The sequence below is a fragment of the Nymphalis io genome, chromosome 27, assembly GCF_905147045.1.
Source record: "Nymphalis io chromosome 27, ilAglIoxx1.1, whole genome shotgun sequence".
NCBI classification, from domain to species: Eukaryota; Metazoa; Arthropoda; class Insecta; order Lepidoptera; family Nymphalidae; genus Nymphalis; species Nymphalis io.
In genome coordinates, this window is record NC_065914.1 from 2,692,881 (window position 1) to 2,708,567 (window position 15,687).

General features: G+C 37.7%; 3 protein-coding genes across 8 annotated transcripts in view; 1 reads left to right on the plus strand and 2 right to left on the minus strand.

Moving 5' to 3' along the window:
• LOC126778846 (fatty acyl-CoA reductase wat-like) overlaps positions 1 to 12,744 on the minus strand; it is a 49,010-nt gene extending 36,266 nt beyond the window's left edge. The window contains exons 1-9 of one of the 4 annotated variants that reach the window (XR_007670239.1): positions 12,648 to 12,744; positions 11,268 to 11,398; positions 10,484 to 10,756; positions 10,148 to 10,294; positions 10,015 to 10,065; positions 9,690 to 9,879; positions 8,883 to 9,042; positions 8,089 to 8,198; positions 2,499 to 2,570 (exon numbers count right to left, since the gene is read on the minus strand). The gene's annotated coding sequence lies outside the window, so the exon portion shown is untranslated. Of the gene's footprint in view, positions 1 to 2,498; positions 2,571 to 8,088; positions 8,199 to 8,882; positions 9,043 to 9,689; positions 9,880 to 10,014; positions 10,295 to 10,483; positions 10,757 to 11,267; positions 11,399 to 12,647 lie in introns of all 4 variants that reach the window. The other 3 variants (XR_007670240.1, XR_007670238.1, XM_050502554.1) reach the window with 3 other exon arrangements.
• The window catches only part of LOC126778942 (fatty acyl-CoA reductase wat-like), a 280,657-nt gene that overhangs the window by 5,994 nt on the left and 258,976 nt on the right, over positions 1 to 15,687 (minus strand). The gene's annotated exons all lie outside the window — the stretch shown is intronic.
• LOC126778769 (neurofibromin-like) overlaps positions 15,123 to 15,687 on the plus strand; it is a 76,559-nt gene continuing 75,994 nt past the window's right edge. For 2 of the 3 annotated variants that reach the window (XM_050502400.1, XM_050502401.1), the window contains exon 1: positions 15,124 to 15,387. In XM_050502400.1, coding sequence (XP_050358357.1) covers positions 15,328 to 15,387 — 60 coding nt within the window. In that variant the 5' untranslated portion in view covers positions 15,124 to 15,327. Of the gene's footprint in view, positions 15,388 to 15,687 lie in introns of all 3 variants that reach the window. The other variant, XM_050502402.1, reaches the window with a different exon arrangement.

The window sequence follows — 15,687 nt, forward strand, 5'->3', positions numbered from 1 at the left end:
GCGGTATATTTGACACTTGTCATTCGTTAAGTGACGTTTCAGTATACGATTGAATTTTTTTTATTAAATGTAAAAGGTAAAATGATTAAAATTAAAATTGATATTACTAAAGCAATTACTCTCCTTAATTTATTAGGAATAGATCGTAAAATTGCATAAGTAAATATAAAATATCATTCAGGTTGAATATGGATTGGGGTAACTAATGGATGAGCTGGAATAAAATTATCTGTATCTCCTAGTAAATAAGGATTAATTAAAGATAATGGAGTTAATATTAAAATAAAAATAATAAATCCAATTAAGTCATTAAATGTAAAAAATGGATGAAAAGGAATTTTATCTAAATTTCTATTAATTCCTAATGGGTTATTTGATCCTGTTTGATGTAAAAATAATAAATGGATTATAGTTAATAGTAAAATAATAAAAGGAAATAAAAAATGAAAATTATAAAATCGAGTTAAAGTGGCATTTTCTACAGCAAATCAAATCAAATTCAATTTACTAATATAGTTCCTAAATATGGGATTGCGGATAATAAATTAGTAATTACTGTTTGCACCTCAAAAAGATATTTGACCTCAAGGTAATACATAGCTTATAAATGCTGTAGCTATTAATAAAAATAAAATAATAACTCCTACTATTCAAGTATATTTTAAGTTAAATGAGTCATAATAAATTCCTCGTCCAATATGTAAATAAATATAAATAAAGAAAAATGATTCTCCGTTAGCATGTAAAGTTCGAATTAGTGAACCATAATTTCAATTCCGGCAAATGTAATTTACTCTATAAATTGCTATATCAATATTAGCTGTATCAATCAATCAATCAACAGCCAATCGTTGTCTACTGCTGAACATAGGCCACTCCCAAGGTGCGCCAAAGCTCCCTGTCCTCCGCCTTCCGTATCCAGTTGGTGCCCGCCACCTTCTTAAGGTCCACCTGGCTGGAGGGCGCCCTACGCTGCGCTTGCCGATTCGCGGTTTCTACTCTAGGACTCGTCTGCTCCAACGGCCATCGGTCCTACGACATACGTGACCAGCCCACTGCCACTTCGGCCTGCTAATTTTGCAAGCTATGTCGGTGACTCCGGTTCTTTTCCGGATAATCTCATTTCTGATCTTATCCTTCAAAGATACTCCGAGCATAGCTCGCTCCATAGCACGCCGAGCGACTTTGAATTAGCTGTATAATATATAGTTAAAAATTATCATTTATTACGTATCATAAAGACAAGTGATATATAATTTGTCATGGCGATCAAACGATATACAAATTGACGTGTCGCAGCGCCATCTAGCGGCGAGATACAGCATTGTTAGTAATATAAAAATCACAATAAAAATTATAGACAGCCTTTGGGTCACTGAGACCCTGGCCCTTTGGGCCAGAATGAAATGACGCGACGGTCAAGACCGTCGAGGAGGAGCAGCCCGGGTAGGGGGGGCAACCCCGAGGCCCGTACCTTGACTGGCCTAGGCCAGCCAGGAGGACCGAACTCTTTTTTTTTTTTTTTATATTTGCCGGGAGGGCAAATGACTACTCCACCTGATGGTAAGTGGTAGTAGAGTCCAAACGCGACGACGGCCAGTACAGACGGGAAAAACGTTCTGCACTAGCCGCCATCGCCTTGCCGGCCCGCAAGATGTCTCTTCACGCCTCGTTTGAAGGAACCCGGGTTGTAAGAGGAGGGGAACACGTGAGCTGGTAAGGAATTCCATTTTTTTGAAGGGCGACAAAGAAAGGAGTTGCCAAATTTCTTTGTTCGCGATGGAATTGATGTCACAGTAAGGCGGTGACATCGAGAACCAGCTCGCGTGGACTTAAGAAGGAAGGGGGAAGCAGGAATTAGAGACCGGCACGACGGTCCACCCCGAGATTATGCGTGGCCTGGTGGGGCAGCCTCACGAGCTGGTTAGGCACGCTCGGGCCCCTGTACTATGCCACGGGCGGCCAGCGGAACAGCCGTTTCTTCGGGTCTCCCTGACCGGCAGGTCAATACAGTTTCCCCCGGCATTGGTTCAACAGCCGTCTCCAATTGGACCAACACCCATCGTGGCAATACTTGCTCGGGCTCTGGCTGTACGCTGGCTGACCTCGAAACGCAGCTGCAAGCCACTTCACGAGTTTTTCACCATGCGTACGGTGGTAACAAGCCAGGCGGATGTTAGCATCCTACCACCAGATTAGCATCCTACCACTCTCTCACAATAAAAAATTCTATATGTGTCAATTTTCATGGTCTCTCTCACACTCTCTTAAATCTGATATGTAATTTTGTATTTAAGTTAAATATTTAGCTTGTCCCCACATATATATTAATGTTGTATGAACTTGGTCTTCGCTTATCTGTGAACCCTAAAATTTTGTTAAAAAAAAAAAACTTATTCTACGTATGTGACAGTGCTCGAATATTATTGTAATGTAGTGTGTATTTATGTGTGTACAGGGATGTGTTAAGTTTATTTTATCTGTTAAAAAATACTTACAGCGTAGACATCCTTATTTTGGCCGTCGCTCTTTCTAGATTCCTATTGGCTGCTTCATATGCGGCTAGACACCTAAAACAAATAAATATAGGCGTAATATGTTATTCATGGAGTGTGTGATACGTACCTACCGGGCTCGTACAAAGCCAAAATTAATTGATATATTTAGTTGTAATTATACATAAAGACATTTTATTTATGACCTATGTTTATGTACCTATATTTATTTATGACTATATTATTGACCGTTATTTGAACCGTGCTAAGCTGGGATACAATTAAACATATGTTTATAAGTTGTTATATAACTGTGCCTGTAACACTTATTGTATACCATATAAAAAAATCTAAATAGGTTGTATTCTAATAAGCTAATTTGAATCTTTATTTTACAAGATTTTTCATGTATGTTCTGTTGTAGTGTAGACTCTATTGCAAAGAACCAAACGCTACTCTTTATGATCATATGCTAATATAATATATCCTGGGACATTTTTCACACACGGCCATCTGATCCCAAATTAAGCTTGTACAAAGCTTGTGCTATGGAAACCAGACAACTGATATACTACATATACTACTTTTTTTTTGTAAATACATACTTCTATAGATAATTACACCCAGACTCAGGAAAAACAGACATGTTCATGCACACAAATATCTGTCCTGGGTGGGAAACGAACCCACAACCTTCGGCGTGAAAGGCAAGTGTTCTACCAACCACGCCAACCGGCTCGTCAAATCCAACCGACTCGTACAATTATATAATTAAGTTTATTTGAGTTTCAATTTATAATATGCATATAATCATGTTGTTTCAGAAAGAATTAAGGAATCATAATGAAGATACAATGTTTTCAGGAAATAGACGGTTAAGCGCTTATCCGTTTGTGGAAGTTGGCCCTGGATCCTTCAAGGCGGAATACCCGAAATTGCCCCCTGATTATTTGATAAATCAGTTCAAGAAGTTACTGGCAATTAAGAAGAAAATGAAGGAAAATCACGACTAAGATATATCTTATTAAAAAAAAAAGGTGAAATTGTTTGCATTGTTAGAGTTTTTAACAAAACGTATCAAATTAGATTTTTGATGTTTTTTTTTTAAATTATAATTTATATTTCTATTAATTTATTACCAAGCCAAATTTATACGAAATACGTTTTTTTTTTTTTAATCCGTATATAACAGTAGTGTTACAAAGTGAATACCAATTATAGACTAACTAAACGTGCAAAAAAAAAGTTGTTACTCACTTACGTATACTCTAATTGATAATAAAATATTAGTATGCTATATTGTAGTATAATTACGATAAATCAAAACTTAAAAAAATCTATAAATGCAAAAAATGACTATAGTCTTAATTAAATGTGTTAAAGGTGTATATTTGGGTTTCAATTTCAGGCTAATATGGCAAGATATTTAAATTCTACATAATTTAATTTGTCCAGAGGGTGGATCTACCAGTTATCTGTCCGATAGCTGGGTGGAATCACTACGGGTACGCGACCCCGGACTGCTCTAGCTACCAGTGTCACATTCCTGTATCTTCCGTGATCACAGTATCCTCACCCCTCTCCTTGATACGTTGTTTCCCAAAATTATCCCAGCGTCACGCCAAAGAAGAAGGAAAACTAATATTAAACCCGGAGCGGTGCCTCCGTTTAGGCGTAAGCCAGTCACCTGCGGCCAAACCAGCACCACACGTATTGACTCGTCATTCCTGCGGATCCTGCTGGGGAGGAGGAGAGGGTGGCATGGGTACTGGGCAAGCCCGTGTTGCCATAAAGTCGCCTGGCCCAGGCGTAGCAGCATCCACGGAGAGGACACTTCGCTCACCTGTCTTGCAGGTGGAAAACAACACGGAGAGTGGCAGTCACCGGTTATAAGTCAGCACGAATAGGCGTAAGTGCGGACGCCAGGGGCCACTCTTGACAGTAGGAGGATCCATCGTAGATCCATTGATCAGTTACCGCCTGCTTTAAGTCGGGCAGCCCCCGATCAATAAGGTACTGATCCGCCTCAGCGTTAACTTGTTCCGCCTGGGTGAACGGAACACAAGCCTTACAGCTAGACGTTGACGCTGTGACATTAACCACCTGCTCAAAGAAACAAAAATCTCAAAACCCACACCAACGCTGCTTACATGCGCTTTGCGACATGGAATGTCCGAACGATGAGGACAGGCTTCCCGAACACCTACGGAAGCTCCGATTGCGCCCAAAAACTGCGCAAAACTTACAGTATCGACGTGGAGCTCAAAAGGCTCAATATCGATATTGTAGCCTTACAAGAGACCAGAACTGAAGACGAAGGGTCTTTGCGTGAAGCTAACTATACTTTTTACTGGAAGGGCAAGAGTTCCTTGGAAACACGAGAGCACGGTGTAGGTTTCGCGGTTCGAAACCATCTCATCAACGCCATAGAAGGCGTTTCTGAGCGGATTATGGTCTTGCGTCTAAACACAAAAAGCGGCTTTGTCACGCTAATTTCCGCTTACGCACCGACGCTTAGTTCAAAACTTGAGACCAAGGATCTATTTTACGGCCAGCTCGATGAGACAGTGCGCAGGGTGAATCCAACTGACAGACTGCATATTTTGGGTGACTTTAATGCCCGCGTCGGTCAGGGCACATCAGCCTGGCCTGAATGCCTCGGTGCACACGGCATAGGCAAGCTTAACGACAACGGACAACGACTGTTGGAGTTTTGCTCAAGGCACCAGCTGTGTGTTACCAACACCTTTTTTAAAGGCAAAATGATGCGGAAAGTCTCGTGGATGCACCCTCGATCTAAACACTGGCACCAATTAGACCTTGCTCTTACAAGAAGGAGGGATCTACGGGAAACGCTCCACACGCGGGCGTTTCACAGTGCCGATTGTGACACCGATCACAGCCTCGTTGCTACTAAAGTTCGACTTGTCCCTAGAAGAGTCCATTCTTCCAAGCCACCCGGTCGAAAAAAGATAAATCTTTTCAAGACTCGTGACATGGAAGTAGTGGAGTCATTTGGGGAACTCGTCCGCGAAGAAGTTGCAACTTGGGATAGTACGGCATCAGCGCGAGTCGAATGGGAAAAAGTCAAGTCTCTTCTCACTGACACTGCAGGCAAGATTTTTGGCTATCAAAAGGCAAAATCTTACGACTGGTTTCAAGAAAACGAGGAGCACTTACTTCCCTTGATTGACTCGAAACGCCAAGCCGCTTTAAATTTTCGCCTTAACCCTTGCGATGCGACGCGTAAAGATCTCACGAAGGCAAAAGCCTCACTCCAGCGTAGCACGCGCTTCTTTGTAAATGCGTATTGGACAGAGCTTTGCCAAAGCATCCAAGCGTGCGCAATCGCGGGGGATATTGGCGGGGTGTACGCGGGCATCAAAAGAGCTCTTGGACCTACTCCAAAAAAGACGGCACCTCTCAAGGAAACCGACGGTTCTGTTATAACAGACAGCACCCGTCAGATGGCAAGATGGGTAGAATACTTCAAGGGGCTCTACTCGTGCCCAGTGGATATTCAGCCAGAAGCAATGGAGCTTGTCCCGAATCTGGCAACTTGGCACGAGCTAGACGTTGCACCCACAGTAGAGGAACTTTATCTGGCCGTCAAGAAGCTCAAATGCGGAAAGAGCCCCGGAAAAGACGATGTTGTCACCGAAGTCGTCAAGCTTGAGTGCCTCTTGCCCATCCTTCATAACCACCTGGCTAAGTGCTGGGAAGAAAACTACGTCCCTCAGGATATGCGAGATGCTAACATCGTCACTCTTTATAAAGGCAAAGGCGATCGTGGCGACTGCAACTGTTACCGCGGAATATCTCTTCTTAGCATCGTCGGTAAAGCCTTTGCCAGGGCCATTTTAGGCAAACTACAAAGGCTCGCCGACCGCGTATACCCTGAGGCACAATGTGGTTTTAGGTCCCAACGGTCAACTGTCGACATGATATTTTCACTCAGACAGCTACAAGAAAAGTGTAGGGAGCAACATACCCCCCTAGTCATTGCATTTGTAGACCTAAATAAGGATTTTGACTACGTGAGCAGAGAGGGGTTGTACTCGGTTCTTGTCAGAATTGGATGCCCCCCAAAACTCCTAAGGATAGTGCAATCGTTCCACGAAGGTATGGAAGTCACCGTCCTACACAATGGCAACGCATCCACGCCATTCGACGTACGCCGTGGTGTTCGTCAAGGTTGTGCACTGGCCCCCACCTTGTTCGGAATATTCTTCTCAGTGCTTCTGAAGGTTGCTTTTGGAGATGAACAGCAAGGCGTCCACTTACACACGCGAACCGATGGTAGGCTGTACAACATCTTAATGCTCAAGTCCAAACGCTACATGGAGGACCTATTTGTAGATAGTCTCCTCTTCGCTGACGACGCTGCCTTCGTTGCTCATGACCAAGCTGAACTTCAGAGTCTAATGGACAAATTTGCCAGAGCGTGCGACCTCTTTTCAGTGTCCATAAACTGCAAGAAGTCCGTTATTTTAGCGCAAGGATGTTTAGAGCAACCAGTCATCTTGCTTAACGGCGCACCTTTACAGGTGGTTAACAAATTTTGCTACCTTGGGTCGCATTTGTCGAGCAATCTCTCGCTTGATGCAGAGATCGACTTCCGCATCGGCAAAGCAGCCTCTACGTTCGGGAGGCTCTGTTCAAGGGCTTGGGATAACAGACACCTTACGGTAAAAACGAAAATGCTTGTTTACCAATCATGTGTCCTAAGCACACTCTTGTATGGAGCAGAAACGTGGACAACGTACGCAAAACAAGAACGCCGACTAAACACATTTCACTTGCGTTGTCTTCGGAACATTCTGGGCATCACATGGCAGGATCGCGTGACAAAAGAGTCTGTTCTAGGCGAGGCACAGCTGCCTAGCATCATGGCCACTCTCAAAAAAAAACGGTTACGGTGGCTGGGACACGTGCATCGAATGGAGCAGACCCGTCTTCCAAGGCGAATACTACTGGGAGAGGTTGTGGATGCAAAGAGGTCTGTTGGGCGGCCTATGCTCCGTTACAAAGATTGCGCTAAGCGTGATATGGTTGCGTTTAACATCCCTAGCAATCGATGGGAGGAACTGGCAGAGGACCGTGCCAAGTGGCGACGCCTTACTCACGAAGGTCAATCAAAGCATGACAATGACTGGTTTAAATTACTAAAAGAAAAACGCACTAGGCGTTATGAGCGGGCTTCAAACCCCCGCCCATCTGGGGGCGCATACACTTGTCGGAAGTGCGGCCGGAGGATCCTCTCTCGCATTGGTCTTTTCAGTCATGAACGCAAGTGCCTTCGCGATGCCGCTTAAATCATCTGTCAAAGATGCAGAGGCCTATATATATATTATTCATTTGTTATTTACTATCTATTTTACAACTTAAAAAAAAGAAAAATTTTAAATCCAATTTTAAATCGGAGTCTCGTAAAGACTGGTAGGACTCTCGTAAGGACATTGTCACCGCCAATAGACATCGGCACTGTAAGATATCTAAATCGTCCCTTATATCATCAAAGCGCCACCAACCATAGGAGCTGAGACGTAATGTCTTATTCGTTGAAATAAACAAAAGTATCCGAGTCTCCCACCTCAGTCTCCGCACGAGCACGGCCTTGGCTGCGTGCGCGTCCCGCATGTAATACCGGAGCGTGTCCGCCAACTTCAAATCCTGGTCCGAAGTCATTCGACCTTCGATTTTCTGAAAAGATTATTGATAGCTACTTATTACTTAATTATAATAATAAAATATTAAATATAATGTTAAAAAACTATTTAAATTAAATTAAATTTTAAAATTGTTATTGATAAATATTATTATCTAAAAAAAAAATGTAATTATTTTTTATTACTGTATTGTATTTTAAAATTTGTAAAGTTAAAAAATATAAGTTAAAAAACGATCATCGGTTAGGATTCCCGCGTTCTTACCACTGGGGCCATCTCGGCTTTCTGAATTGTCTGAGAATTGAATAATATTCGGAAATATATGGTTAATGATGATGATGATGGCGATATGACAGATTTCGGCTACGGCGGTCAATCTCAAGAGAGATTAGTCAACTGCGCAGGAGATATTATAGTGCTCAAGTGTGTACATAAGACAGATGCACTATTTATTCACCTACTCGGTACGGTAATCCGAGACGAATGGAAACGGTTCAGGTGCAGGACCAACTTTACGTGCTTTCCGAGGCACGGTACAAATTTCCAGATTCCAGATTGCTACTGAGGATTTTCGACAAAAAAAAACTTTTTATTTGCCCGTCCGGGAGCTTGAATTCTCCTTATTTAATTTGTGTAGTCGTAAACTTGGTATTGCAAGTTTACTTCTGATGGTCCTTCACTGATTCTATCGAAATGTTTTGTTACGGTGAGTACTCACCCTTATGTTTGGAGGTCATCCTGTCGACCTTGGCGACGGCCTCCTTCAAATGCGAATAGTACTCCTGCAAGAACGCCGTCTCCTGCTCGAAGAAGTCGTTCAAATCCCTCACCATCGCCCCGAGGTAGATCTCGTCCGTCGTCATGGTCATCGACCGGACCTGTACATTTATTACGAGAATTATTTCAACACTAACTACTGATGGTAAAGCTTTGTGCAAGCTCGTCTGGGTAGGTACCACCCACTCATCAGATATTCTACCGCAAAACAGCAGTACTTGGTGTTGTTGTGTTCCGGTTTGAAGGGTGACTGAGCCAGTGTAATTACAGGCACAAGGGACATAACATCTTAGTTCCCAAGGTTGGTGGCGCATTGGTGATGTAAGCGATGGTTAACATTTCTTACAATGCCAATGTCTATGGGCGTTGGTGGCCACTTACCATCAGGTGGCCCCTATGCTCGTCCGCCTTCCTATTCAATATAAAATAAAAATACCTCGTATATCTAGGATTTTGTGCAATGCCTATGTCCGCCACTGGATAATCCCGGTATTTCCCCGCTATCAGTGCCAGTGTCTATGAGTGAAGGTGACCTATTCACCTGCAAGCCTGTAAATGTCTTGCTGTTGAACAAAGACCTCCTTTCCTTTTGAGGAGGAGGTTTGGAGTTTATTCCACTACACTACTACAATCCGACACAGGTTTCCTCACAATGTTTTCCTTCAGCGACGATTAAGCGATAAATTATAAACTCAAATATATATATATATATATATAAGTGCATGAAAATTCAGTGATATTTGCTCACCACTTTATATTGCTGGGCAAGCGTCTGTATCCATTGAATAACGACACTGTATTTTTATGTTCCAGTGTGAAGGGTGAGTGAGCCAGTGTGACTACGGGCATTAAGGACATAACACCTAAGTTACCATGGTCGGTGGTCACGTTGACGTTGTATGAATTCATTTTCCTTACAGTGTCATTTGTCAGTCCACCTACCGGTATTAAATTCAAAACGTAAAAAACCACAGATAAATAAAACTCAAATTATAACCAGCATACTCTTCATTCTCCTCGTATCTGTCATGCAGCCAGACAAACTCGCAATCCGGTTTCGCAGGAATACTCACATCCTTCAACTTCTGTACTGTATTCTGTTCAATCCGTCTTCTCCTTCATATCTAAAAGAACGTTTTCAATTTCTTAGTTCTTCACATAGCCATAATCTTCGTTCTGAAGAGAATTTGATTTTAAAAATACCACCTCATACAACATCTTTTTATAGTGACTCATTTACAGTCCATTCAATTCGTCTTTGGAACTCTCTTCCACTAGAAGCAAGACGTGCACCAACTATTACTTTTTTTAAAAAAATGATAAAAGAGCACTATCTTGCTTCATGAAGAAATACTGCAATTAAATATTTTATTTATTATGTAAGTATCTATAGTATGTAAATGTATATATTTATAATGTGTATGTATATTATATTATTATATAATTATATATTTATGGAATATTTATTTATGTATCGTATATATACATATATATATTGTATCTATTTTTTTTTTATGTATTAAATAATTTGTACACCCCTACCATCCTATCTCTCTCCTCTACCAAAGGTTGCCTGGATGAGATCGCTGTTTTAGCGATAAGGCCGCCTATTGTACATTTTTCTTTTCTTTGTTTTTGTTTTACTCCTATTATTTTTGTCTATATTGGTGTGCAATAAAGAGTATATAAATAAATAAAACTCCTCGTGCTGTCTCACAACGAAATACTCCGCCTTTTGAACTCCGGTAGCGTTGTCTTCATGTGTACAGTGAATTTTACTTTTTCCTTTTTGCTTAGAGTGTCGGAAATATAAACCTAAAAACAAAAATAATAAAATATATTTATATATATTTATATATAGAGATTATTTGTGGACAATCGTATATCGTAGCTGTCACGGAAACCTTTTGTTTATCCAACTTATTGCGTTCAGTTACTGTGGCATTTGTTATTTTAAAGGCAGAAGTAACTAATTTGAATTGTTTGTTACATGTCTTGATGAAATGTCCTTAAGTTCGTTATTTTATGATTATTTACTTCTATATAATTAATGTTCCACTTCTTATACAAAATAATTATAAATGAGCCTCTTCTCATGGGGTGGTTTGGATTCCACCATGCTGATCCAAGGGGCTGGTGAATACACATGTTGCAGACATGATTCATACATCACAATGTGATTCTTCAGCACCGATCACAAATTGAATTATAAATATAAATGCCGCATTTATGAAATTAAAATTCGAGATTTATTAACCACACTATCATTCGACTGTTTAACTGACAGATATCAGACTTATATATATATATACAATATCATACCAACCAATAAGCTATTATCAGCATCAGCTGAGAGACATTCTCATTCGGTTTCTTCTTTTCCGGTTTGATGTCACCGCTGGAGGGTGTTGATATGGGCACCAACAGGGGATCATGGTTGCTTTCTTCTACACAATCCTGGAAATATTACATTATCATAGTTAGTGGAAATAAATACTTATAATAGAACTGTAAAATAACTAGTTGATATTAACTCATTTTTACCATAGAAATTGCAACTATGAAACACCATCAGAGCCCCGTCAACAATGGGAAATAATTGTTTACATTAATTGCAAGATTCCAACTTACAAAGTTACATTATGTACCTCACAAATTATCAAATTCAAATATTCTTTATTGTGTAAGTGGGCTTACAAAGATCTTGAACATATAAAGTAGAATTAGCCAATTTCTGATACTTAGCATGCAATATTTAATGTTTTGTTTAAATATTGTAATCTATTAATTTTATGGTGGTAGGGCTTTGTACAAACATGTTTAGGTAGGTACTACCCACTCATCAGTTATTCTACTACCAAACAGCAGTAGTTGGTACAAGTAAGCCAGTGCAATTACATGCACAAGGGACATAACATCTTAGTTTCCAAGGTTGGTGGCGCATTGGTGATGTAAGTGATGGTTTACATTTCTTACAATGCCAATGTTTATGGGCGTTTCTATAAGAAATTCTATAAGAAAAAAAAAATGATATAAAATTCACTTTTACATAGTCTGTACTTGTCAAACAATGATGTACAGTTTATATAAATGTAATATTAATTAGAATTGGCTACAGATATGCTTGAACCAAATTCATATAACACTACAGTAGTCTTAAATAGTTCTTAAACTTAGATTAACTGAAGAATTATGTTGTAAATATACAAATATAATTACATATACTACTTATGCTTCTTAATTTTCATATATTGTTTTTATAACTAACAATGGAACAGCTTTTGTTTCATTTTGACTTGACTTAATTATATTGTATAAAAACTACTTTCAGTTTTTTTTTTTTTTTTAATACAAAATATATATATTTTTAATATATTCATGACTAAATACATCAGAATTATTCTCAAACTAATAATCCTTTATCGCCTTGAAGTAATTACTGATAGCGTAAACTATCGCGTTAACACAAAACAAAAAAAACACTAACTCCACGTCACGATTTCTAATCCCGGTAAAAACTTCTTTCACCATTCATTTCTGTTTTCATATCATTACAAATACCTTTCCGACCGAAATATGAAAAGTTGTTTGCAAAATATTCTTACTGAAAGATTTATAGCGTAAAAATATTGTTGGAATCTAATAGGATACGCCCCCGGTATAAGTAAAAATAAAAAATAAAACAATAAGAATTTTAACAACTTACCATCATATTGGTTTAGGAAGGTATTGTTAAGTTTATTCCTCAGTTGATACTAACACAATTGAATTAAATATTAATTTGTTTAAACAAATCGGCGACACTTAACGACAATCACAAAACAAATTGTCAAATAATCAATTGTCATTTGTCATGCTATGTCAAATAATCAAATTGTCAATATTGTAAATTGTTATGGCACTTTATAAGATTAATGTTGGTACTCATAAAAATATATCTATCATAGCTAGTTAAACTTAACAAAAAAAAAAAGATTGTGGGTTCGGTGCGTTTTTTTAAATTTTTAAGTACTTAAATATAGTTATAATCCATTTTTTATATTATGCTATTTACGCTTCTAAGTTAAACATAATTTGCAATGGTTAGCTTTAATTACTTTTCTAGTAAGTTGACTTAAAAAACTTTTTATGAAAAATAACCATTAATATTTTATATGTTTAAATAAAGTTTTTTAGTTTATGGTAAGCAATTATTTAGATTAATTATAAAAAATTAGAATATTTGTTTTCAGCTAATTATATTTTCTATTTTATTCATAATCAATGAAATGTTCTACTTACGAGTAAACACTTAAAATTAATATTCTACTGGTTAGTAGAATATTAATATATGTACTACACAATAATCGTCTTTTGAATGTAATTTTCGTAACTATAGAAACTAATAGACGCAATGACGATTTCCTTCTAACTTACACAAGAAAGAGAACGAAAATAACGTTACAAATGGTTTAGACAGAGATAAAATTATTAAATCTTTTGTCCCTTATCACGTAACCAGTTTTGGTGTTTATACAAAATCTCATGATGATCGGTTGAAAAGTTAATACTACTACATTAGTACACAAACAAACAAACTCACTTTCACATTGATAATATTGGTTATGTTTAGGATATAATACAATTTATCTTATAAGATCACACAATGTGGATCACACAAGTATGGAATGAGAAAGATATATATATATTTCGCTACTCAAGTAGCGAAATATATATACATACAAACTTGACAGTTGATGCGTTCATAGTGTTTATTATTCAATTTTCGCTTATTTTTATGTTAGAAAACGATTCTAATTCAGTGAAAAGGCCGAGAAACAATCCTTATATAATATCGAATGTTATACAATAATGCATTGTCGTATTATTTCATGTTGAAGCGATATCAAGAAGAAAATTGCCGGCGTGTGTTTTCACGCGTAAGTACGACTATTTTGTCCCTAAATATAGTTTCTCAGTGATGTTTATTTATGCCATAGCACGACGGAACCTTATATTGCATTAAAATCCTAAAGATAATAGGATTTTCCAGTTTTTATCATTCATAACCAATTACGTAGGGCTGCCGTTGAGGATGCAGAATGAAACCGAACGAATTTAACTTATACGTTTATTTAAGTAATTAAATTTAACAATTAATTATTTCTAATTTCTAATACGTGACAGTCTGTTCGATATCAGAACAAAAAGTGAAGATCTGTAGTCTGAATTACATATTTATAACGAAATCGGTGAATCACTGAATGGTCCCCACGGTATGGTAATTCTTGGTAGCACTCGATGTTCGGGAGGTCTTGCGAAACAAAGCAGCGACGCTGGCAACAGGTGCTAGCTTCAAGGAATGCATGGTGTGATTATTTCTCACGGTATGGTATTTCTTGGTAGCGCTCGATGTTCGGGGAGGTCTTGCGATTATTTCTTAACAAACCTATAATTATTTATCATGTTAGTGCTGCCAGTGTCAGCTAAAAAATTTTCGATAAAAAATATCAACTCTTCGACAATGTAAACAAATAAATACGGAGTCCAATAATAACCTAAAGTGCTTCGTTATATGTAAATATGTTATTTTAATTTATTCGTTCTCCTATTTATAATTTCCTAACGACAATATCATTTAACATTCTTCATGAATTTATAATATTATTAGATTCCGAGTCAAGAGGTTAACATAGAAATATATGTGGCAACCATCCTTTATTAATAATTTAATTGTGTTTTAGATTTCAACATCTGATTAGAATGCTAATCCAGTACCATATAAATATCCTGAAGTACAATTGATAACGGAAACAAAAACAAACAATGCAATGGTTTTTGGGTGTAGTTGGCAGACAAAAAAAATTTTAATTAAATTTTTTTATAATAAATATTAAAAAGTAAAATTTAATAATCTCATTCCGTTTTAATTAAATCCTAAAAATTATTTATCTCCCAAAACAGGGAATGCAGTTACTATGGCAACATTATACGCAACAAACAAACAAACTATCACTTAGTTTGTCAATTTGCGCGTCTCAGTCGCGGTTTCATGGCCCCTTGGTCTTTTTGTATACGGTAATTTTAAACTTCACGTTAATTTGAAATACATTTTAAATAAAATAATAAAAGTAAATCTACTTACTATATATAAGAATATTATATTGGGGACTGAAGTATAATTTATTCCATTAATGATCAATCTAGTAGTTAAATTATTTTTGTATCAAACGCCAGGCAGGAAAAAAAATCTCCGTCAAATCTCGATTTTTTTGGTGGATAGGTACTGAAGCCTGGCCACACCGAAATATTTTATTGATCGATCGAAATTCGAAGCACAAAAATGGATCGCACAAACTACTAGCTTATTAATTATTTTCATTGAAAATACATTTAAAACAAACAAAATGGGAACGCAGAAACCTGGAGAATGGGCTAATTCGCTCATTGCCCGATTCGAAGAACAAGTAACTATTAAAATATTACATCTTTTAATTTATTTATCTCGACCCACCCAATTTTCGTAACAAATGTATTTAACTAAATATTTATTAACATATTTTATTTCCCTTCAGTACGTACGTATTTTAAACATACAATTGCTTTATTCACTTTTGATTTCGTCAATTTAAATACGATACTTCTACGCCTACGCAAAATTTCTCAACATTGATTTTTTTTTACGGGATTTGCAGCTACTTTTTAAATATATCGTTTTGAATTATAACCTTTACGTTTAAATAATCTTCTTTTATTATTTATTTATA